Below are 25,728 nucleotides of genomic sequence, written 5' to 3'. Positions count from 1 at the left end.
ATGGAAGCAGCAGCCATGGAGGTCGCCAGGGTCACTGACCACAAGCAAGTTAGGAAAGGTGAGATGGGCATCCCTGGTGGAGAGGGTGAAGAGAAACTGGAATGCATAGATTAAGGGGGGCATTGCACTCTATCCTGTCTGACAGCATGCTGAAGACTCAGCTGCGTTGGGAAGCCTCAGCACTGCTGAAGCTTCTGCTCTCCAAGGCAAGTTCTCATGATCTCTTCTTGTGTCTCCCATAGGTTCTGACATGGAGGCACCAAGGCAGATTCCTGTACAATCAAAGAGCCAAGCGTTGCCAGAGCAGACCTCAGACCAAGCACTGTCGCAGCTTATAAGCACAGCATTCAACAGCTCAGATAGCCAGCCAGCTGGGCGAGTCCTCGTGCGATTACATCACGAGTGTGCAGGTGGTGATGAGATAGGCAGAGGCAGCTGTGGGCAGTCCCCCTTGGATGATGGAGCAGAGGCAGGGTCACAGGAGTCAAAGGAAAGGAGGCTCTACTTAGACCAGCAGCAACAGATGCACTCCCACGTCAGAGTTCCTTGAGGCAGTGCACGGTCATGGGCTGAGAATGGAGGATTCCATTCAGCTCATGTGTGCCACCATGGCTCAGGGCTTTGAATGCATGAGCTCCTCCATAGAGAGAGTGGCCAACCTCATGGAGAGCCAAATGCAGAAGCACAGAGAGTGCATGTAGAAACTGCGCAATGACATTCACAGAGTGCATGCCACACTGTGTAGCTTTGATCGGCCAGTGGCACTGGTGCTGCAGAGATATTTGGAAGGGATGCCAGTTGCATCCCAACTAGTTGCCCCTTCCAGTCATCTGAAGCAGCAGCCAAGGACTGAAGCATTGACAGAGGAGGATGAGGTTGCCACTCCTCATGGGGCACCATCATCAATGACCTCCTTGACCCCTAACCGAGGGACCATCGGTGCAGAAAGGCCCAGTTAGGGAGGCGGCCCCTGCATTGACGCCAGCTGAGCAGTTTCTAGCACCTCCATGATTAGGACGACCACCACGTGCATCTCAGTCGCAAACAGAGACGAGTGAGCAGGCTGCCTCCACCTCCTTGGAGGCCAGTAGGGGAGCACCGCGTAGAAGTGGCCGAGAGCAGAGGCCACAGTGTCAGGCATGGCAGTGAGTGGGTCACTGGGATTTGTTGCACCTGCAGCTGAGCACTTTTCCTATTTTTCAACACAATGTAAATCTAACAGGTCAGATGCGTGAGCTCCTATATTTTAAATGGCGGAACAAGAGGGATGAAGTGGCAAAGGCAGCAAGGGTCCTTGGACTGCACAGTGAAAACTCTGGACAGATGTGCATCCTTCATTGACAGTATGGGTGGATCTGTTCCAAGCTGCACCCTCAATGGAAGTGTTCTCGTAGGCAGCTCAAAGCGAGTCCTGGGTTAGAAGGACTCAGTTGAAACATGCCGGGATCAGATGATCCCTGATGTTGATGGCAAGTTGACAAGAACTTCAAGTCCCTCGACGGGTCCAAGCACATCCTTGTGCAGCAAAAACAGTGTGTTCTGCAACTTCCTCCTCCTTTTCCACATCCTGTTCCACTGATGAGCTGTGTCGTTCCAAGGACTCACCCTCTTCAAAGTCCATACCTCTCTGGAGGGCCATTTTATAGACAGCACAGCAAACTACCATGTGCGAAAACCTTGCAAGAGTGAACTGCAGGGCACCACCTGACCAGTCCGGGCACCAGAACCGTATCTTCAGGAGCCTGAGGGCCTGCTCAATGGTGGTCCTTGTGAGAAGATGGATTTGGTTGTAGTGCCTCTATGGCTGTGTCTTGGGGTCTTGTAAAGGGGTGATTAATCAGCTGTTCAAGGGATATACCCCTTGTCCCCTAGAATCCAACCACGCAGCTTGAGTGTGGAATGAAGAACTGTAGCAGCCTGGACTGGTGGAGTATTGGCAGCTGCCAGGATAGCGAGCTCACACTTGTGGGAAGTTCGTCTGGTCGCAGACCAGTCGAATGTTGAGCGAGTGGCAGCACTTCCTGTTGATGAACCTTACTGGGTGGTCACCGGTTGCCTTAATAGCCACATGGGTAAAATAGATGATGCTCTGCACCTGTGGGAATCCAGTGATGGACGCGAAACCCACTGCCCTTTGTGCCTGCGAGGTCCCATCTGCTTGGAATTGAATGCACTGCCCAGTTCTGGCAAACAGGGCATCAGTAAACTGTGAGCTGCAGTGGTTTGCAGTAGTTTGTCAGATGCCTCCAAGGTCCGCAGCTGATCCTTGGAAGGAGCCAGAGGCAAAGAAGTTCAAGGCCACAGTGACTCTGACGGCAGGACACGGCAAGCAGCTTTGCGAGATGTGAGGTCTTCGGTGCCGAAAACACAAATCTCTGTGACCATCTGACTGGAGAGTCGCAGTCTCCTGTAACACTAGTTCTCAGACATGTCCAGATAGCGCCATTTGCAGTATATCCTGTGCTGAGAATCCTGAGGGTATGGCTTCTGTGTCCTTCCTGCCCAAGTCCTCATTCTCTGCCCCAGTTACGCGCGGGGCTCTGCCCATCATGCGGAGATGTTGCGCCTCATCACCACTGGACCTTAAATATGACAGTCGTGATCCCATTGCCAGTTACTGCCTTCCTTGCTGTCAGTTGGCCTCCTAATTGTGGTTGGAAGGCTTGCCCCTTCCTCTTATGCCCAAGTGATGCCAGGAGGGAGACGACCCCCTGCACTGACCAAGCATGCAGTGAACACTCTCCCAGCAACCTGCGCAGACCCTATGGCTACTGTGTACCAATGGTTGAGTCCCCTTCTGCACTGTTCTTCCTTTTAGTTGCCCAGATAATTCCCTGGGGTGGCCGTAACTGGCTCCCTGCTGCGTTGCCACCTCCATGCATCTGGTCCGCCCCGAATCAGCGTGCAGCCCAAGTGCCCCCATCAAAATCTCAATATGATCCTCAAAGGGTTCTCAATGAGCTCTTTAATTACCTTAATTGCACTTATTAACGGATCGGGCAGGTTCTCTGGGCCAGCCTCCCCCTGCCCTGATGAAACTCACTAACAGTGGGAATGGCCGCCTGCCTCCATTCCCACCCCCGGGAGGGACCAAAAAATCCAGCCCTTAAACTCCAAATGTACAACTTGAATGTCCAGCACAAACTAGGGAAAGGAATCCAAGCTGGCACTCACTCTCCAGAACCTATTATACAAACAATGAAAAAATAAATAGCATTTATCTAGCACATTTAACACAGTAAAATGTCCCATGGTGCTTCACAGGAGCATTATCAAAACAATTTGACATTAAGTGTCATAATGAGATAGCAGGACAGTTGACCAGCTTGGTCAGAGATAGATTCAGCCTGGTAGCCATTTCCACCACTTACCCAATACCCGTGGGAAGTCGCCCCATACAATTTATACCACTTCAAGTTGACATCCTATCCAAAATGGGCAGGGGGAAATATCAGGTAGGAAGAGTCCATGATTTAAATGAGGCCTGGCTGTTAAAATCAGCATGTTCTCGTGGGTAGATGAAAAATTAACTTGCCAGCCTGGGAAGTGAAATCCAGGCATAAGAAACATTGTTAGTCGTTTTTTTTTTAAACTTGCTGCCTTTGTGTGACCTTTCTTATATATCTTTCTTGTGAGCTTTCTCTTACAGAAATCAAGAAAACTAGTAAAAAAGCTGGTCAACAGCTTCAAAATAATCTTCACAATAGATGTAAAATTCAACTTGTTGCTTTATTTCTGAAATAAGGATTAAGTATTAATTCTCACTCCTACAATAAGTAATGCAAGCTTTAACTGACCCTTGTCTCTCATATTTGACAACCCTGTATTTACTTTGCAAATACAGTCTACAGGAATCATTGGTCTAAATTTAATGTTACCCCTAAAATTAAAAATTTACTTCTGTACCAGATAAGGGCAACTTGGCCAAATGCATAAATTACAGGAAAATGCAACTTTTCCATTTAAAGATTCAGCCATATTTTTTAAGATCCACTCAAAGTTTAAGAAAATAGTACAATTCTATGTACAAGTGTGACAATTAAGATAAATTGTTTAACATTGAATCATGCCAAATAATGAGATACTGCATTGCAGCCTAACACATTGGCCCAGGGAATGCCGAGGTGAGAGTTCATATTAGTCATTCGCCATATAATAATGCCATCAAGCGGAATGTCACATGCACCTCATGGCAGCCAATGTCAAAGCAGCAGTGTTGCACGGCTGGGGACAGGTCTCCAATTTATTTATCCACTGTCTTCACTGGGAACATCTGCAGTTTGAGGAGAACAGGAAAAATGCAACAAAACTGTCGTATAAAAAAGCTTATTAAGCAATCTTCAAGATGGTTAAGAAAATAAAGTCCACATCGAATAGATCAGCAATTAACTTCTAGACCTTTGCTATATAACGAACTTTCTGGAAGGTTTATAACAAAATGACAATAAAAGCCTCACGATGAGGGATGTATTTACCTTACAAAATGTAGCGCCATTTTGCCACATTTATTTAACTTGTTGCAACAACTGTAACTGTTATGGCACGACCGCTCAAGACAAAACCCCCCAATCAAAATATATGATTCTGATTGTGGTGGGAGCTGTCAATTCAGTCCCATCACTCCACAGGTCGCATAACATATACCTACAAGCTTTCCCAAATCAAAGAAAGCAACAGCCAAATTGAACAAACTGGTAACCCCCCCAACCACCACCCCCCCCCCCCCCCCCACCGAATGAGGTGTACCAAACAGGTATCTTTAGCTCAACAAATTAACTGTTCATTCAAAAGACTAAAATCTTAAACACTACTGTTATTTCTATTTTTAAATATTGTTTTATCGTAAAGTCCTTGCAGATTTACGCTTCCTGACAAACAGTCTGCTGATTTAAAGTCCACTCGCAATCTTACAGGGTCCGATGAAGAAAGGAAGTTCTTCATCGATAGGCCATTGAGTAATTCAGTTCAACATTTGAAGCTTCAAACTCTTCTTTCCAGCTATGACCACAACAGATCAACAATTTGCAACCACTTTCAAAAGAATCAATCTGGCTTAACTTTTAGAATTTTGAGGGGAAAAAAATAGCCTAAATTCGCTTCCTTCATGTTTAAATTGACTGAGAGATCTCTCCTTCATGTTGGCCCAGCCGTGTCTGTCAGAACAGTCTCCCGAGTGTCTCTGCAAAGCCAGTTTTTTCCAGCTAGTTGCAAAGTTAAACAGCAACATTGTATGTCTCTGAATGGTGATATCCAGGGCAACCAAGATACACCTTTACTCGGTGACTTCTCAAGCTGGCTGCCTTAAAAAAGTGATCTTTTACAGTCTTACAGGCGCGCCACATATTTCCCGAAAAAAACAACAGGATCATGACATAACAAAGACTATAGTAATAATGCATTTTACTTTATCCAAGAATTTCCTTAAAGAATCCTTTACAAGATTTGCTAAAACAGTTTCCCCCCACTATATTTTCTCTGCTCGTCTTTTGAAAGCACCTGTTCAGGTATATTCTCCTGGTAACCCTCTGCTACCTCACTAAAGTTGCTACTTTTCTCCATAGGAGTGTGAACAGCAAGCTACCCCAATGTATACAAGCACAGCATTCTCATGCAGTATTTGACATGTTCATTTAAAAATCGCTACAATTATCTGCATATCTGTGTTGATTTTAATTATGGAAACTAAAGTGACAATGAGACTCTGGGGAATTGATGAGTTAAAAATATATTAGTATTTATTTCCAGTTAAGTCACAAATCACCACCCTTTCCCCTTTCCCCCCAGTATTAGTAACCAAATAGTGCTAGGGAAATTAATGGGGTTAAAGGCTGACAAATCCCCAGGGTCTGATAATCTACATCCCAGAGTACTAAAGGAAGTTGCCCTAGAAATAGTGGATGCATTGGTGGTCATCTTCCAAAACTCTATAGACTCTGGAGCAGTTCCTACAGATTGGAGGGTGGCAAATCTAACCCAACTATTTAAAAAAAGGAGGGAGAGAAAACACATGGAAGTACAGACCAGTTAGCCTTACATCAGTAGTGGGGAATGCTAAAGTCTATTATAAAAGATGTGATAGCAGAACACCTGGAAAGCATAAAAGGGACTGGACAAAGTCAGCATAGATTTACGAAAGGGAAATCATGCTTAACAAATCTACTGGAGTTTTTTGAGGATGTAACTAGTAGAATAGATAAGGGAGAACCAGTGGATGTGGTGTATTTGGATCTTCAGAAAGCTTTTGATAAGGTCCCATGTAAGAGGTTAGTGTGCAAAATTAATGGGATTGGGGTAATATATTGGCATGGATTGAGAATTGGTTGACAGACAGGAAACAGAGAGCAGGAATAAACAGGTCTTTTTCCAGGTGGCAGGCAGTGACTAGTGGGGTACCGCAGGGATCAGTGCTTGGGCCCCAGCTATTCACAATACATATATATTAATGACTTGGGTGAGGAAACTAAATGTAACATTTCCAAGTCTGCAGGCGTCACAAAGCTGGGAGGAAATGTGAAATAAAAACAAGAAATGCTGGAATCCCTCAGCAGGTCTGGCAGCATCTGTGGAAAGAGAAGCAGAGTTAACGTTTCGGGTCAGTGACCCTTCTTCGGAAATGTGAGCTGTGAGGAGGATGCAAAGAGGCTCCAATGTGATTTGGACAAGTTGGGTGAGTGGGCAAATGCATGGCAGATGCAGTATACTGTGGATAAATGTGACGTTATCCACTTTGGTTGTAAAAACAGAAATGCAGATTATCTGAAATGTTGATTGATTGGGAAAGGGGTAGGTGCAACGAGACCTGGGTGTCCTTGTACACCAGTCGCTGAAAGCAAGCATTCAGGTGCAGCAGCAGTTAGGAAGGCAGATGGTATGTTGGCCTTCATTACAAGAGGATGAGAGTACAGGAGCAAGGATATCTTACTGCAGTTATACAGGGCCTTGGTGAGACCACATCTGGAGTACTGTGTGCAGTTTTAGTCTCCTTATCTGAGGAAGGATGTTCTTGCCATGGAGGGAGTGCAAAGAAGATTTACTCGGCTGATTCCTGGGATGGCAGGATTGACATATGAGGAGATATTGGGTCGACTAGGCCTATATTCACTAGAGTTTAGAATAAGAGGGGATCTCATAGAAACCTATGAAATTCTAACAGGACTAGACAGGCTAGATGAGGGAGGATGTTCCCGATGGTTGGGGAGCCCAGAACCAGGGGTCACAGTCTCAGGATACAGGGTATGTCATTTAGAACCGAGACAAGGAGAAATTTCTTCATTCAGAGGGTGGTGAACACCTGTGGAATTCTCCACCGCAGAAGGCAGTGGAGGCCAAGTCATGAATATATTCAAGGAGGAGATAGATATATTTCTTAATGCCAAAGGGATCAAGGGATATGGAGAGAAAGCAGCAACAGGGTGCTGAATTAGATGATCAGCCATGATCTTTTTTGAATGGGAGAGCAGGCCCGAAGGGCCGAATGGCCTACTCCTACTCCTATTTTCTATGTTTTAACTGGTAACGACTTTTTTGATCAAAATTCTAGAAGAATTTCATTTTAAGTAAACAGCTTCAATTTAATAAGTTTAAAGGTCTCCCAAGCATTACCTAGCAAGTACTGACTTAAACAGGCCAGAAGGCCCCAGGATTGATTCCTTATTTTTGTAAGCTTGTGAATGTCACCCAGAATTGCAGCTGATAGGCAACAATTGGTCACAGTGTCTCTTGATTGGATAGAATACATTGGCCAAGGTTCTCACTGATGACTGCTATGTTGCTGGAAAGTGCTGTACAGACATTAGGTGAAAACAGGATGAGGCTGACACACATTGCCTAATTCATACAAGAAAAGTTGTAACTTATTTGAGGTACTGAAGGCTGCTGCCACCCATGGAACTGTAACCCAACAAGAGTCAGCACTTTCAAGACAGGAACTTGTCAGCAAAATTAAAGACAATTTAAGAAATCTAAATATGCATGAGTAATTTAATCCACAAAACAGACTTGGGCTATCAAATATGGGATATTGGTCCGAAGAGACTGGACGGACAAAACTGTATAAAATATATGCCAATCAGTACAGCTCAACAATTCTTATATAACATCTTAGTTTTCTCTTTTTCAGGGCTTTTCTTCTTCAGACCTGCATTCCTCAATCAGGGAAATGATCTGAAAGGGGAGGTAGAGCAATCCAGGTTGATAGGCTCAAATGTTTCCTGCCACTGCTCTGTGGAAATGTATTTGGCTTTTGCTGGGCATTCCCAGGACTGTGGTAACCTTAAGTAACAATTTTTTTTTTTAAAGTGCATCTGTGTATCCACATGTCAAAACTTGCTCTTTGTCATGTCTTTACCTGGGTTCTTCATCTTTGCTCGAACGCTTTGGACCATATTTCTTAACAAGGTTTCTGTAAATGGGAAAAAAGATACAACATTAGTACATGTTTCATTGGCTATGAAATGCTTTATACCATTTGAAAATTTTAAAAATGTTAAAGAAGTGCAAGTTTGTTCTTTCTTTCAATGGCTGGGATAGCTGCCTAAGGTTTTACAAACATGGGTTTTTATATCAACAGCAGGCCAAGTTAGAGAATTTGCAGATAATTTTAGGATTTGCTATCAATAACTGGGGGGCATTGTATACAAGTCTAAAACTGAGTCCCTGGGAAGTTTAATATTTGTAACTGGTTCCACATATTATAACAAGCTGAAAATTACTGGTGTAAAACATATGATAGTAACTGAAGGGGAGAAATGTGCATTTTATTATGGTAAACAGAGCGTGTGTGCGCACATGTCTGTGCGAGTGAAAGAGAAATTATATTGAATAAAGTACTTTTTTTTTTAAAAGCTGTCTCCATGCTTAAGCACTGCCTCTGTCCAATTTTGGACTGAGCAAAAGGTGTTTTCCTACTTTTAACAAATACTACCACCCAGAATGGAATATCTTCCGATCACCGTTTACGTTTTGACAGTATTGCACATGGACAACGTGCATTTATACTTCCTGCTCTCACTTTCATGTGATATATATATACACACACACACATATATATATATATATATATATATATATAAAAAACATTTACCAGGTGACAGATTTCTGTTCAAGTTTGATGAATATTTCTTTTAAATAATTGAGAATACTTCAGATTCTCAGTAATGTAATAGGCAATGTTTGCTGACAATACAACCACTAGGTGGCGTAGTACTAGCACATGCTTCTCTTTGCTGCTCCTTCCTGCGCCCATATGCGCACCGCTCGCTCCCCACTGCCCTCCCTTAGCCACTCGCTCGGACCTCACCTCCTGTCCCGCTCTCCAGCCGCTCGCCCACCACTTCTTCCCTCCCCGCCTCCCCACTCTCCGGCCGGTCACTCCCCGTTCCCCTCCCCCCTCTGATCTGCCCTGCTTCCCACCTCTCGGCCACCCGCTCCCAAATTTGGTTGTTGCCTGCCGCGCCGCCCGAAGAAGCAAGCGGGCTTCGAACGGTGACAGGAGACGTGGGAGCAAGCGGCCGGAGAAAGGGTGAAGCAAGGGGCGAGCAGCCGGAGAGCTGGATGTGGGGGGTGTGTGTGTGGGGCGGGATGGAAGCGGAGGGCGAGTGGCCGGAGAATGGGGCGGGGGGGAGGGGGAAGCAAGGAGCTCGGAACGATCGGCTGTTGGGAGGTGGGGGCAGTGGCAAGGTCTAAAGCGAACAGCCGAGGCGGGGAGCGCAGCCAGTGGGGCGGGAGGAGCAAGTGGCTGAGGGAAGGTGGCAGGGAGCAAGCGGTCAAGCGGGGTGAAGAGGCGATGGAGGCAGCTATTGAGGGGTGAGGACGTCATCGTGTGGTGACGTCATGCGCACATTCATACTGACAAGCTGGCAAATGTTCGCTCGCACTGATGATGTCCGCGATCGTGCTGTGCATGCTCTGCTTTGTCAGGAGTCACTTTGAATGTGATAATGATTACACTATGAAGTACATTGTGCAATTACATACAAACATATGAAGGAGAGGAAAAGACCATGTGGCCCATCCAGCTCAGTCCATCCATATATGGTACAGCTATATATATATATAATCAATCTGCCCCATCAGTCACTTGGGAAGAGGAGAGCAAAGAGGGTAAAACTGTGTGGCCAACATAGGAAGAAACTCATTGCATGAACCAGATCAAAGCTCTCCCTACACATACTGCATTTGGGGTGCATCACAACCAGTGCACGGTAAACCTTCAGTCACTCACACTGATATAAAGCTGTCAAATGTGTATTGTATGATCATCCTTTTGATAAGTTAGCTCTGGCACCAAAGTACAGAGCATATAGGGATTTATTTCCACAACCTTTCAAATCAAAAAAAAAAATTTGATTGTAACTGGCTGGAAATTTGAGTTGATAAAGGAGTCTGGAGAGAAATGAGGCATCTGCGACCTCAGGTGAATGATGAGAACAGCACCAATGAGATTTAAGGATTCAGAAAGAAAGAGGAAGCCAGAAGGTGGGTGAATTAGAGTTAAATCAACTACAGAAAGAGAAATAGAGGGGGAAGATAGATTGGATTGAGAGAAAAGGAACAAAGGAAAAGTTTTGAAAAAAGCATTTGAAATTTGATATTTCAAAAATCTCTAATAATGGACTACTGCAGAAGTGAAATTGAACAGTTGGTAATGCATTAAAACAATACTTATACTCTTGATTACCAGACTTAACTTTCTATGGCAGTTTAATGAGCAATTAAAGTGCAAATCCAGCAAGTTCTTAAAAATAACGGGAGACTGAGGCCAAGATGCTGTGCTGTTTGCACGAAACAAAACGACAGTGCAGTGTAAATCGACAAGCAAGCTCTCAAGGTTCACAACTCGCGGCGTAACTTTTAATCTCCTGAATTTGCTGGCCAATTTGCACATTAATAAAGGTGCGCATCTTTAAAGTCCTACTGTTTTTCCTAGGTCCAGCCCAATATACTGTTTTTATTCAGTAATTAACATTTTTTGATACTTAATCATTATAGAAATGAGGTGGTTGAAATGATTAGTTCTCAAATGGTTGATTGTTTAATGAATTCACCCAAACCTTTGCTACTTGAATCAATCAAGATTAACTGAACGTTCAAAACAGTATCCCTTTCTGGGAATTCTTATTTGGATCCTTTACTTTTCTCTCTACAAAATTTAATGGCCGAGGTTTTGTGGTCAACGTTGACAGGATGACACTCACCAGTGACCTCGACAAAGCTGCCCACAAAGATTTCGCCAGCACCAGAGCACCAATTTCCTCTATTCTGATGTGGCTTTGAATCTGGTGCCATCTATAGGGGATCTATGGCATCCAGCAACAGTGATTAGCCAACGAGATTGAAGAATTATCGCAGACAGCAAATCAGGAAATAAAAAGCATGGATTGTAGTTCATTTTGTCATCATTTAACAGAAAAGTGAAATAAAGATTGAGACATACGCATGGGATTGAGACAGAAGTTGAAATATCAAAATTTAAAGAAGATTAAAAGAATTAAAACTCATGGAAGTTTCGCATGTTATTCTGAGGGGAATGACACTCCACACTTATAAAGTTAGTTTTTCAGGGCCAAGAAATTGTTCAGCACATCATTAAATACTCAGTTACACCTCATTCTAACGTGATAAAACGCCCCGTGGCAGTTCACAGATGTATTATTTTAAAAGTGATACCGAGCCATATAGGAGATATTATGTCAGATGCCCAAAGGCTTGGTCAAAGAGTAGGTTTCAAAGAAATGTCAGAGAGGTAGAGAGGAGTAGGGAGGGAATTCCAGAGCTTAGGACCTTGGCAACTGAAGATGCGGCCACCAATGGTGGAGTTATTAAAATCAGGGAAGCTCAAGAACGCAGAATTACACGAGTGAAGATATCTGAAGATTGTGGGGCTGAGGATTACAGCGATTGAGAGGGGTGAAACCATGGAAGGATTTGAAGACAGGATGAGAATTTTAAAATCAAGACATTGCTTAACTGGGAGTCAATGTAGGTCAGAGAGCTTGGTGCGAGTTAAGACACAGGCAGAGTTTTGGATGACCGCAATTATACTGAGGGTAGAATGTGAGGCGCCAGCCAGGAATGATTTGGAATAGTCAAGCCTAGAGGTAACAAAGGCATGACTGTGGGTTTCAGCTGCAGATGTGCTGAGATAGGGGTGAAATTAGGTGATCTCTTTCTCTCTTTGGCCTCCTCGTCTCGAGAGACAATGGGTAAGCGCCTGCAGGTGGTCAGTGGTTTGTGCAGCAGCGCCTGGAGTGGCTATAAAGGCCAATTCTAGAGTGACAGACTCTTCCACAGGTGCTGCAGATAAAATTGGTTGTCAGTGCTGTTACACAGTTAGTTCTCTCCTTGCACTTCTTTCTTTTTTACTGCCAACTGCTAAGTCTCTTCGACTCGCCACACTTTAGCCCCGCCTTTATGGCTGCCCGCCAGCTCTGGCGATCGCTGGCAACTAACTCCCATGACTTGTGATCAATGTCACAGGACTTCATGTCGCGTTTGCAGACCTCTTTAAAGCGGAGACTTGGACGGCCGGTGGGTCTGATACCAGTGACGAGCTCGCTGTACAATGTGTCCTTGGGGATCCTGCCATCTTCCATGCGGCTCACATGGCCAAGCCCTCTCAGGCGCCGCTGGCTTAGTAGGGTGTATATGCTGGGGATGTGGGCCGCCTCGAGGACTTCTGTGTTGGCAGTACAGTCCTGCCACCTGATGCCAAGGATTCTCCGGAGGCAGCGAAGATGGAATAAATTGAGACGTCGCTCTTGGCTGACGTACGTTGTCCAGGCCTCGCTGCCGTAGAGCAAGGTACTGATGACACAGGCTTGATACACGCGGACTTTTGTGTTCTGTGTCAGTGCGCCATTTTCCCACACTCGCTTGGCCAGTCTGGACATAGCAGTGGAAGCCTTTCCCATGCGCTTGTTTAATTCTGCATCGAGAGACAGATTACTGGTGATAGTTGAGCCTAGGTAGGTGAACTCTTGAACCACTTCGAGAGTGTGGTCGCCGATATTGATAGATGGGGCATTTCTGACGTCCTGTCCCATGATGTTCGTTTTCTTGAGGCTGATGTTTAGGCCAAATTCATTGCAGGCAGCCGCAAACCTGTCGATGAGTCTCTGCAGACACTCTTCAGTGTGAGATGTTAATGCAGCATCGTCAGCAAAGAGGAGTTCCCTGATGAGGACTTTCCGTACTTTGGTCTTCGCTTTTAGACAAGGTTGAGCAACCTACCACCTGATCTTGTATGGAGCAAAATTCCTTCTTCTGAGGACTTAAATGCATGTGAGAGCAGCAAGGAGAAGATGATCCCAAACAGTGTAGGTGCAAGAACACAGCCCTGATTGGAAAGGGGTCTGATGAGGCACCGCTATGCTGAATTGTGCCTTTCATATTGTCATGGAATGAGGTGATGATACTTAGTAGCTTTGGTGGGCATCCAATCTTTTTTAGTAGTCTGAAGAGACCACTTCTGCTGACGAGGTCAAAGGCTTTGGTGAGATCAATGAAAGCAACATAGAGGGGCATCTGTTGTTCACGGTGATATTAGAGGTGGAAATAGGTAGTCAGTGATGGCATGAATGTGTGGTCAGACGCACATCCTCGGGTCAAATATGACACCAAGGGTTCATACAGCTTGGTTTAGTGTCAGATTGTTGCCTGGGAGAAGGATAGAGTCGGTAGACTGGAGTTTGGAACAGGGACTGAAAACAATGGCTTCAGTCTTCCCAATATTTAACTGGAGGAAGTTTCTGCTCATCCAGGACTGGATGTCGGATAAACAGTCTGATAATTTAGCAAAAGTGGAGAAGATGGTGAGATAGAGCTGGGTGCTGTCAGCATACATGTGAAAACTAATGCTGTGCTTTCGGATGACGTCGTCGACGAGGCGCAGCACATAGATGAGAAATACCAGGGGGCCAAGGATTGATCCTTGTTGAGGGGAGGGGGCACACCAGAGATAATGGTGCAGCAGCAGGAAGATCAGCATGGAACCAGATGGGAGCAGTCCAGCAGAGAAACGTTGGAGAAGGAGGTGTGATCCATGGTGTCAAAGGCCATAGACAGGTCAAGAAGGGTGAGGAGTAATTGCTTACCTTTGTCACAATCACACAGGATGTCCTTTATGACTCTAAAAGTCATTTCGGTACTGTGGCAAAGACTGAAACCTGACAGGAGGTATTCAAACATGGACAAGATGGGCATCGATTTCGGAGGTGACAACATGTTCAAGAGCTTGAGAGGAAATGGAAGTTGGGGATGGGACGCTAGTTTGGAAGGATGGTGGAATCAAGGGTTTTTTTTGAGGAGAGGGGCAAATGACCGCAGATTTAAAAGGAGAGCGGGACAACGCCTTAAGACAATATTCAACAAGACACAATATTTTCAATGGTTTTTACAGTGAGAATAGTGCATAAAAAGTTGAAGTTCACATCAATCATTAAAACTGTGTTGATTGCATCTGCAAAGACTGCAGCAATGCACCCTGTGGAGGAGCAGGGCACTACTGACAGCAACTTCCAGAATTCCACATTTAACTGCACATGTGCAGTGCCAGAAGTTGCTGTCAGTAATGATGGTGAGCTCCAACAGTTTTGCCATTATGATAACTGCAAAGTCCAGGCAAGTATCTTTTTTACCCACATTCGAATTCAAGTCAGTTTCTCTTTGAACCAAAAAAAACAAAGCCCAATTTAGTTGCAGAAGGCTGCATCTACAGGCACTAACTATTCTGGTACTAAGCAACTATTCACTTGCCAGCAGTAATCTAGATGCAGCCTTGGAAATATCTCAATAATTCTATTCTCTTCCATTTTCAATTTATCATTTATAGAACTACTGAGAAACAGGTTTAACTCTAAACGTTTGCCATCAAACAACATTCATAACACTGATATTATCCAAAACAAGCGATAAAAGACATTATTACCGTCCCCAAAAGCTTTTGTAGTTTGGGCTGATTAAAAAGTGCACAGATCGAACAGTTTGATGAATTGACTGTGAGGGAGCTGTGTGCTATGACCATGCTTTACACAGCCAACATGTGCCACCATAGCAATGGGCCAGGCTTGAGTTTATCATCCTTACTGTGCTGCAGATTGGACTATTAGGTCAAGCATGAAGGTTACTTTAACAGTATTTATACTTAACCCTACTGAAATTCACATAAAATTAGTGTTCCCTTCTTAGAGGGGGAAAATTAGTGTCAAAGCAACAGTCTCCAGGAGGAAAACAACCAAGTCACAACAGGATATCTTAATACACCCCATGTACAAAACCAACTCCTCCTTTCATCCAACTTTTGTCTAAGGGTGCCACTTTTGATCCCTCCTGAGAACTCAGCAGCACTGTGCAGACTCAACTTTCTCCCCACCTCTTCTGCTGATTTCCTCTGCATCACAAAGACCATAAACTTCCACTTCCATAACATTTGTTGCCTCTGTTCCTACCTCAATCCATCTACTTCTGAAACCCTCATCCATGCCACTGCCACCTATAAACATTTAAATCAACACCCTTAGCTGGCTTCCCGTCCTCCACCCTCGAATATACTTCAGCTCGTCCAAAATTCTTCTGGCCATATTCTATTTTGCGCAAAGTTTCACTCACCATCACCCCAGTCCTAATAAACAACACTGACTCCCAGTCCCCTAACAGTACAAATTTTAAACACTCATCCTTGTGCTTTTCGGCCATTGGGGATGGACAACAAATGCTGGCCTTGCCAGTGACACTCACATCCCATGAAAGAATTTTTAAAAAAATCTCTCCATGGCCTCACCCCTCCTTATCGCTGCAACCTCCATCAGCGGTACAACCCACAAACTCCATGCGGCTGACTCCCAAGTCATTACACATCACCCTCTTCCTTTGCCCAACTATTGGCGGACAAGCATTCAAGCCTGCTAGGCTCCATGGCCTGGAATTTCCTCAATAAACGCCTATGCCTCTCCTTTCCCTCCTTTGAGGCCTTGCTTAAAAGTCAATAACTTTGGTTAAGTTTGTGGTGACCACTGCTAATCTCTTTCTTTCCCCCACAGTATCCTTTTTTAGCCTCTACTCCTGTGAAGCACCTTGGGCCACTTTTCTACATAAAAAGGCAATCTTTAAATGGAAGTTGCTGCTATTGACAGAAACAATCCATCACCAGCATCGTCTTGTGAGATTTCTGGCACTAATGATACAAGTATTCCTTCATGTAATATCTCTAGCTATAGAATGAACATTCCAAAGTACACGTGTGCCTTGTCTTAATTCTGATAATTAAAATAATTTACATTTTGATTTGTTGCCGGATATCCTTATTCCCATCCTTTTCAGTAAATTAACGATTTTAAAACTCAAAAGGAAGTTAATCACAATGGATTTTTCCTCTGAGAGATGTTTCAGTTATTAAAAAAAGGTTCTACCCATTCTTATAAACCTGATGACGTGTTCTTGAGCCCTTGTGTAGTAGCTGTTAACCCTTTCAATACCAACATTGCTCCTCTTTCCAAAGCGTCAAGCAGTCTTTCTCCACAAGGGAAGACAAGAATGTTGGGATAAAAGTACAGAAGACCATTCTTTGACAAAAATTACATACGTAACAGAACATCTGATATTCCACAGCTATTGCAGAATGGCAACAAAAGGAAATAATGGGAGATACTAAATCACTAGAAAATTCCAAGCCCACTATCCTACTCTTTTGAATAAATGATTCATTCGAATGCATCAGGGTGTGCTTGCAGCCAAATTAGTCAGCCTAGCAACAGAAGGTATTCAATTCATGGCAGGAACATAAAGGTGATTGGCATGTTCAAAGGATCAGCGAATTAAGCTTACCTAGATCACTGGGAATGATTGCAACATATGCAGCATTATCCTCATTAAATTGCCAGTAATAGCCTTGGAGGCATTTACTACACAGAAAGCAGCCATTCGGCCCATCAATTCCATGCCAGCTCTTCACAGAGCAATGCAGTCAGTCCCACTCCCTGGCTTGATCCCCTTAGCCCGACATGTCTACATCTCTCAGGTGGCCATCCAACTTCCTCTTGAAGCCTCCATTTCCAACACCCTTGTGCGCAGCGAGTTCCAGGTCATTACCACCTGCTGTGTAAAATAAATGCTTCCTCATATTCCTCCTGCATCTTTTGCCCAAAACCTACAATCTGTGCCAGTAGTTTTCTTCCATCAAGGCCCACTTTAAAACTCCTTCGGCTGTTTTCCGTCTTTAACACACCTCTGTGACGCATCTTAGGATCTTGACCACAATAATTGCAAGTGGTTGGCTTTGCTCTTGTTGTTGAATCAGAAATGTCAAAAGTACTAAGTACTAACTGAATCAGAATAAGTACACTTTGGGACCCTATGACGTGGCTAGATGAATCCATCTGATGGGCTGCCTCCTTGTGAAGTGATTGCTCACAGGGTCAAAACACAGAAGGGAATAGTTATAGAGTCATAGAGTTATACAGCACAGAAACAGGCCCTTCGGCCCCTCGTGTCTGTGCCGGCCATCAAGCACCTAACTATTCTAGTCCCATTTTCCAGCACTTGGCCTGTAGCCTTGCATGCTATGGCATTTCAAGTGCTCATCTAAATACTTCGGGGCGGCACGGTGGCGCAGTGGTTAGCACCGCAGCCTCACAGCTCCAGCGACCCGGGTTCAATCCTGGGTACTGCCTGTGTGGAGTTTGCAAGTTCTCCCTGTGTCTGCGTGGGTTTCCTCCGGGTGCTCTGGTTTCCTCCCACATGCCAAAAGACTTGCAGGTTGATAGGTAAATTGGCCATTATAAATTGCCCCTAGTATAGGTAGGTGGTAGGGAAAATATAGGGACAGGTGGGGATGTGGCAGGGATATGGAATTAGTGTAGGATTAGTATAAATGGGTGGTTGATGGTCGGCACAGACTTGGTGGGCCGAAGGGCCTGTTTCAGTGCTGTATCTCTAAACTAAACTAAACGTTGTGAGGGTTCCTGCCTCTACCACCTCTTCAGGCAGTGTATTCCAGATTTCAACCACCCTCTGGGTGAAAATTTTTTTCCTCAAATCCCCCTAAACCTCCTGCCCCTTACCTTAAATCTATCCCTCCTGGTTATTAACCCCTCCGTTAAGGGAAAAAGTCTCTTCCTATCTAAGCTATCATTGCCCCTCATAATTTTGTATACCTCAATCATGTTCCCCCCTCAGCCTTCTCTGTTCTACGGAAAACAACCCTAACCTTTTCAATCTCTCTTCATAGCTGAAATGCTCCAGCCCAGGCAACATCCTGGTGAATCTCCTCTGCATCCTCTCCAGTGCAATCACATCCTTCCTACAGTATGATGCCCAGAACTGTACACAATACTCCAGCTGTGGCCTAACTAGCATTTTATACGGCTGCATCATAACCTCCCTGCTCTTATACTCTATGCCTTGGCTAAAGGCAAGTATCCCATATACCTTCCTAACCACCTTACCTACCTGTGCTGCTGCCTTCAGTGATCTATGGACAAGTACACCAAGGTCCTTCTGACATTCTGTACTTCTTAGGGTCCTACCAACCATTGTATATTACATTGCCTTGTTAGTCCTTCCAAAATGCATCACCTCACACTTCTCAAGATTAAATTCTATTTGCCACAGCTCCGCCCATCTTACCAGCCCATCTATATCGTCCTGTAATCTAAGGCTTTCCTCCTCACTATTTAAGACACCATCAATTTTTGTGTCATCTGTGAATTTATTTATCATACCTCCTATACTCACGTCTAAATCATTAATGTACACTACAAACAGCAAGGGTCCCAGCACTGATCCCTGTAGTACACCACTGGTCACAGGCTTCCACTTGCAAAATCAACCCTCGACCATTACCCTCTGTTTCCTGCCACTAAGCCAATTTTGGATCCAATTTACCAAATTTCCCTGGATCCCATGGGCTCTTACCTTCTTAACCAATCTCCCATGTGGGACCTTATCAAAAGCCTTACTGAAGTCCATGTAGACTACATCAACTGCTTTACCCTCATCTACACATCTAGTCACCTCCTCGAAAAATTCAATCAAGTTAGTTAGACACGCTCTCCCCCCGACAAAGCCATGCTGACTATCCCTGATTATTCCCTGCCTCTCCAAGTGGACATTGTTCCTGTCCCTCAGAATCTTTTCCAATAGTTTCCCAACCACTGATGTTAGACTCACCAGCCTGTAATTACCTGGTCTATCCCTGCTACCCTTCTTGAATAATGGTACCACAATCACTGTCCTCCAGTCCTCTGGCACCTCTCCTGTGGCCAGAGAGGATTTGAAAATTTGTGTTAGAGCCCCTATCACCTTCCTTGCCTCACAACAGCCTGGGATACATCTCATCTGGGCCTGGGGATTTATCCACTTTTAAGCCCGCTAAAACATCTAATATTTCCTCCCTTTCAATGTTAATATGTTCAAGTATAACGCAATCCCCCTCCCTGATCTCTACACCTACATCGTCATTCTCCACAGTGAAAACAGATGAAAAGTAATCAATCATTTAAAACCTCACCTATATCCTCCGGCTCCACACACAGATTGCCACTTTCGTCCTTAATAGGCCCTACTCTTTCCCTGGTTATCCTTTTGCCCTTAATATACTTATAAAATGCCTTAGGATTTTCCTTTACCTTGCCCGCCAATGTTTTTTCATGTCCCCTCTTCGCTCTCCTAATTAATTAATAGTTGGTAGAAGTATTACACATATGCATATCTCCAAGAGTTCTCAAAGCTATACTAACTTGATTTTTAAAAAATGATGGATATGATTTCTTGATTTTGAGATATGATTAATGTATGTTATACTAGTCTGAAATAAGGCCAAAATATAGAAAGTTAAAAACTTGCATTGGTTCAATAATAACCCCTTTTCCAACACTGTGCAGGCGGCACAGTGGCGCAGTGGTTAGCACCGCAGCCTCACAGCTCCAGCGACCCGGGTTCGATTCTGGGTACTATCTGTGCGGAGTTTGCAAGTTCTCCCTGTGACCGCGTGGGTTTTCGCCGGGTGCTCCAGTTTCCTCCCACAGCCAAAGACCTTGCAGGTTGATAGGTAAACTGGCCATTATAAATTGCCCCTAGTATAGGTAGGTGGTAGGAGAATTGAGGGAAGGTGGGGATGTGTTAGGAATATGGGATTAATATAGGCTTAGTATAAATGGGTGGTTGATGGTCGGCACAGACTCGGTGGGCCGAAGGGCCTGTTTCAGTGCTGTATCTCTAAATAAAATAAAAAATTAAAATTAAATAAAAAAACAAGCCTCCCAGCTATCAAGGTTCATTGAAGGATTCCTAAAATTTTCATGGAATTTTAGTATTATTTTCTCCAGCATTAAGAATTTGGTGAGTGCAACATTGGTTAAAAAAGGTACAAAGATGAAAATGAATCTGCTTCCTCATCTACAGTTATCTTTTTTTAGGGGTTCTTTGTTAACATTCCCACACATCTTCAGGAAACTTAAATCAGCCCCATCCCTCCCACAATCACTTTGGGTTCCTCAAATTCCAAGACAGACAGAATAAATTGCCAGTTTTACCACTACTTTTCCAAAGGCAATGGATATTTACATCCTCAGATGTGGGAAAGTGTCGAGCAGGAGAATTCTATATCAGCACTGAATCACATCCCCCTCTTCTCCTGTCTTTTAATAGCCTATAATCTAATCCTATAGTACATTGCCAATGAAAACGCTGTGGGAGATTTATTGTTTTTCAACATCCAAGTGGTCTTTTCTCCAAACTAATTTCTACGGCACAGACCATGAATCTCACATTGTGGGGCGATGGTTTCTGGGATTCTGTGCAAAGGCATTTAAACACTTCTCCCATCTTCTGGACCAGGACTCCATTCTACCTTACTCTCCCTGCAAAATACTTACAGGTGCAGGAACTTTGTCATTAGCTCTGTGTGGGAATAGCAGTCAGGAAACTTCTATTTTGTGCTCCAATCTGGGTGAACACCCAACCTACCCCTCAGTGCACACATCATCCATTTCCCCTGGATTTCCTGCTTTATATTCTTCCTAAAGCTCTTCTTTAGGCTTAATGTCAAGTTTTGCAACTCCACAAAGGCCGTCTAGAACAGCATCAGTCTATCCTGCATCAATCGTTCACATTTCTGCAGAGCTATAAGAAGTCCCCTTTCTTACCAGCTACCAGTCTAACCAGCTCTCCAGACACAAATCATAATGTGTTCCCATCTACTTAACTTCAATGTCAAACCTGAATACTTTGCTTTCTTGGTCAAAGCTGAAACTTTCATAAGGAAATAGTGTATCTAATGGATCTACCTTTTTGGTATGACTTTTTTTTCCCCTAGTTTTATTATACACTTTTGGTTTGCTGTTCAAGGCCTATAAAATTTATTTCTGAAAAGGTTTAATGGAAAACTGTACAAAGAAAGCACATAACAGCCAAATATCAAATAGATCTCTACGGATCAAAAGAAAATATTTTAAAACTAAAAATTGATCTTTGAAAATACTAAAACTACAACTCCAAATGCATATGAAGGCTACTTTAGAAATATTTTGGTCTACATGGCCAAGGATAACAAAATTATTTGGCTTCTAAGCACAGTCTTACCTTAACTGTTTTGCATAGCTTTGTTCTATGTCTAGTCTCTCTTTCACAAATTTACTATATCTTTCCAAGAAGTCAATTCCCCACTGTGTGTGTTTCTCTATATTGTCAAATTGATCCTAAAAGAAAAAGGAGATGGGTATTAGTTGTCACATAATAAACAGATCAGAGTCATATATGCTCTTAGCTTTACCAAACATGAACTTAAAAAAAAAACAATGAATTGAAGCAAAAATTCAGATTTTGAATGACCAGGAAAAGGACTCATAACATTGCACTATTTATATAATTTAATCAAACCTGCAAGCTCGCGGTGAATGTTCATTCGTTACTCTGATTGATATCATCCATTAAAGATAAATTGTTGGTCGCATTCCAATATATTAAAACACAATGAATGGACAAAACAACCCTCTTACTGACAACTCTTCTGTGGGATTTTCTCTTCAGTTAATACTACCATAAAAATTTGAGAGATTTATGCTTCTTAAAAATGCATTAAAAAATTGTAAGCAGATATTTGAAGTAATACAAATGTTTGTGGAACAAAGTGGCACATGTTAAAAGTACTGGGATGCAATTCTGTTAACACATGAAGCAAAGAAGCAACAAGTGCACATTTAACATTATTCACACTTCTCACTAGCAAAGTCAATGTAAGGTTTCTAAAATATCCTATCTTCTGCTAAGTGGTGACAAATTGTACACCACTTTTGCTCTAAGTAACAAAGCAATAGGCAGGAATGGATAAAAACACGGCTATCAAATTTCTTTCAAAACTTGTACACTATCATTACAAATAACGTTTGTGCTACTTATTTACAATTTGCAAACATTTAGTAGACTAACCAACAAACCCTTAAGGGCAATGGTCAGTTTTATACTGGGTTAACACACACATGTGTGTCTTGGCTTTTTAGTCAAGATCAACTAGAGTAAAACAGACTTTTGACTCAAAGTTAACTCTTGATCATCATGGCAATCAAAAATCAAAACTGTTTCACCAATAGAGACCATTACAAAGTCTAGCTCTCCAATAAAACCAGCATCAAGAAATGTTTTTTTTTAAAAAAAAAGTCATTAAAAAGGTCATTATTTATCAAACTCAACAGTTTTTTTTTTAAACATTAGGGCGGCACAGTGGCTAGCACCGCAGCCTCACAGCTCCAGCGACCTGGGTTCGATTCTGGGTACTGCCTGTGCGGAGTTTGCAAGTTCTCCCTGTGACCGCGTGGGTTTCCACCGGGTGCTCCGGTTTCCTCCCACAGCCAAAGACTTGCAGGTTGATAGGTAAATTGGCCATTGTAAATTGCCCCTAGTGTAGGTAGGAGAATTGAGGGGATGTGGTAGGAATATGGGATTAATGTAGGATTAGTATAAATGGGTGGTTTATGGTCAGCACAGACTGGGCGGCTAGTTTTTCAGCTGGCATGGACACGACGGGCTGAATGGCCTCCTACTGTGCCGTAATTTTTCTATGGTTCTAAATGGGAGGCAGGATTAGAAATTGGAAAAACACAACACTGTGAAAGCTGTTTGAATTATAATCCATCCTGAAAGCTACATCAAAATAAAACTAAACTTCGATTCAAATTCAAAATTCGATTTCAAAAGAAAAATGTTTTTCCCTGAGAGTAACAGTCTTACATCCTCAATTACTTTGCTCAACAATGTAAATATCATGCAAAAAAAATGGGAGAATGTGGATTTTCCAATCTGAAAGGTGGCAAAGGCCTGCCAGGACAGGCACCACATACACACAACTTTGCTATGGCCATAGAAGATATGCGAGGCAGAGAAATTTTTTTTTTTATAAAGTACTTTGTGTGGAGCAATCAGGAGCACATTTTAAGTTTAGACACTCATACCACACGAATCAATAAGCATGCACCATCTTTCTCCAAGATTACCTGATGAATATTATTCACTTTTTGTATCAGTACAAGATTCCAGAAATAGTAAACCCCACAATACAGTTAGCAGTACCTAGGACAGGGGTCTCCAAGCTGCGGCTCTGGAGTCGCATGCAGCTCTTTAAACATCTCATTTGCAGCTCCCAACCTTTTGCAGTTGGATCGCATTAACATGAAAGAAGTCTTTAACAAATTAAGTCAAATTAAGAGCTATGTTTTTATTGTGGGGATAAAAAGCTAATTATGCCACACTTTACAGTTTCAAATGATTGTTTAAACAAAAAATCATTGTGCTCCAAATAAATTTGTTCACAGGGTTACACAATGTCTTGGGTTCGAGGAACAGGTTTTATGGTTGAGACCATTATTGTTTCTAATAAAGCTGAGACAACAAATTATGCTGAATGTGCTTTTAGAAGCTATATTATTCAATAGCTGAAAAAATGGTCTGAATTCTATGCATCTTGTCATAACTTGTTTTAAAGATGACTTTACTATAACAAGATTATAGTAAGCAAAATGCCAGAAACACAGTAATTCAGAGTTAGGTCTTAATTTTGAATTTTTTTTATTGATACATTATTCAATGTGTATTTTATTTATTATATATGCAAATTATGCATTCTACCACAGGCACTTGGCAATTTGCCAAGTATTTGGTTTCAAAATGCTAAAATTTTGTCTTGCAGCTCCCAATTTTTGGCAAGTTTTTTTTAAAAAGCTCTTTGGGTAAAAAAAAAAGGTTGCTGACCCCTGGCCTGGGTGCATAAAGTTTATGTTTTGCTGGACTGGATTAGCCAATGTTTATGCTCTTCTACTGGGTCAAAGATATAGACCTGTAGATACACTTGTGACATTTCTCTCAGTAAGTACAAACTGAATTTCCCAGCATCCCTTGTAAGTATTCCCATTTACCAGAGTAACAGACTTCACATAACTAAGATGTAAAAACTTACTTCAATATGAATCATGAACATTTTTTTCCTAATATGTTGTAGAAACCATAGCGTTAAAAAGTTCTTACCAATCACCCATCCACCAGCCTACTGAAAAATCAAAATTAACAGGAAAGTTGAAAATGTGCAAACAAAAAAACCTTGAGAATATCAAGAAAGATTTGCATTTATATAGTCTGAATTGTAGTCACCATTGTAACGCAGGAAATATGGCAGCTAATTTAGCTCCAAACAGCAATATGATAATGACCAGATAATTTGTTTCCGTTTTGTTTATTTAGAGATAAATATTGGCCAGGGCACCACAATAAAATCTCAGGAAGTGCAATGTATTCTATATTGGGTCAGAGTTGGAGTTTATGGAGAGATTTGAAAATAACATGCATTATTTAGATTACCCATAAAGTTACAAAGCTACAATTTTTAGTACTGCTGAAAATAGAGACATTTTGTCGAAGTTTTTCATCTTGCACTCATCAGGACAATTCTCAAGAATACCAATGTAAGGGAAAGCAACAAATTTATACTGTATGAGAAGAGTGCTGATTGGTTGGCGAGTGGATTCTGATTGATAGAGGTGTTGCCATGGAGAATGCAACATGCGGTTTCACGCTGCCACAATGCAGTAGCAACACGTGCGTTCACCACTAACAGGATGCTGCCGTCAAGCCAAAAAGATGTTCTACCTTTCACACAAATGAGTAATGTGATATATTAATTTCAATGCCAGTGTGATGCTGGTATACAGGCCATAAGTCCCTAAGACTGGCGGATCATATCAAATAACATGTCCCTTCTGCTGTTCACAATGTGCAAGGTACAGACCATACCAACCAGCACGTGTTTGCAAAATTCAGAACAGTGTCCAACATTAGATGTGATTCCACGATTGGACAACATTTGCTGAATAATCCTCAGTGTGCTAAGAATTACTCTGACAACCAATTTAAGATAGTCAGTCGGGCTAGTACTGGAAGCTACATATATTAATACACAGGTCCCTGTTCTTTGCAGGCAGAAAGAACATGTACACACATTGCGCCTGATTCAGCTAAACAAAATAAGTGACAGCCATTCGCTGGTTCATTCCACAGGGCAATGCCTTGACTAGATTCAAGATACCTGGTTTAAATTTCAAACAAAGCTTGAACAGTTAGTCACCATAAACTGGTGCATTCTCCATGGCAACACCTCTACCAGAGTCCACTTGTCAACCAATCAGCACTCTCTTCTCATACAGTATATATTTGTTGCTTTTCCTTACATTGGTATTCTTGGAAATTGTT

At 42.8% G+C, this 25,728-nt stretch overlaps 1 protein-coding gene across 3 annotated transcripts in view; it reads right to left on the bottom strand.

Annotated features, from left to right (window-relative positions):
• Positions 1–25,728, bottom strand: part of fnbp1l (formin binding protein 1-like) — a 200,478-nt gene that overhangs the window by 78,513 nt on the left and 96,237 nt on the right. For 2 of the 3 annotated variants that reach the window (XM_068036809.1, XM_068036810.1), the window contains exons 2-3: positions 21,577–21,692; positions 8,348–8,401 (exon numbers count right to left, since the gene is read on the bottom strand). In XM_068036809.1, coding sequence (XP_067892910.1) covers positions 8,348–8,401; positions 21,577–21,692 — 170 coding nt within the window. Of the gene's footprint in view, positions 1–3,371; positions 3,429–8,347; positions 8,402–21,576; positions 21,693–25,728 lie in introns of those variants that run through there. The other variant, XM_068036811.1, reaches the window with a different exon arrangement.

This window comes from Heterodontus francisci, chromosome 8 (assembly GCF_036365525.1).
Source record: "Heterodontus francisci isolate sHetFra1 chromosome 8, sHetFra1.hap1, whole genome shotgun sequence".
Classification (NCBI taxonomy): domain Eukaryota; kingdom Metazoa; phylum Chordata; class Chondrichthyes; order Heterodontiformes; family Heterodontidae; genus Heterodontus; species Heterodontus francisci.
Note: the sequence above shows the minus strand (reverse complement) of the source record. Positions and strands in the feature narration are given on the sequence as shown.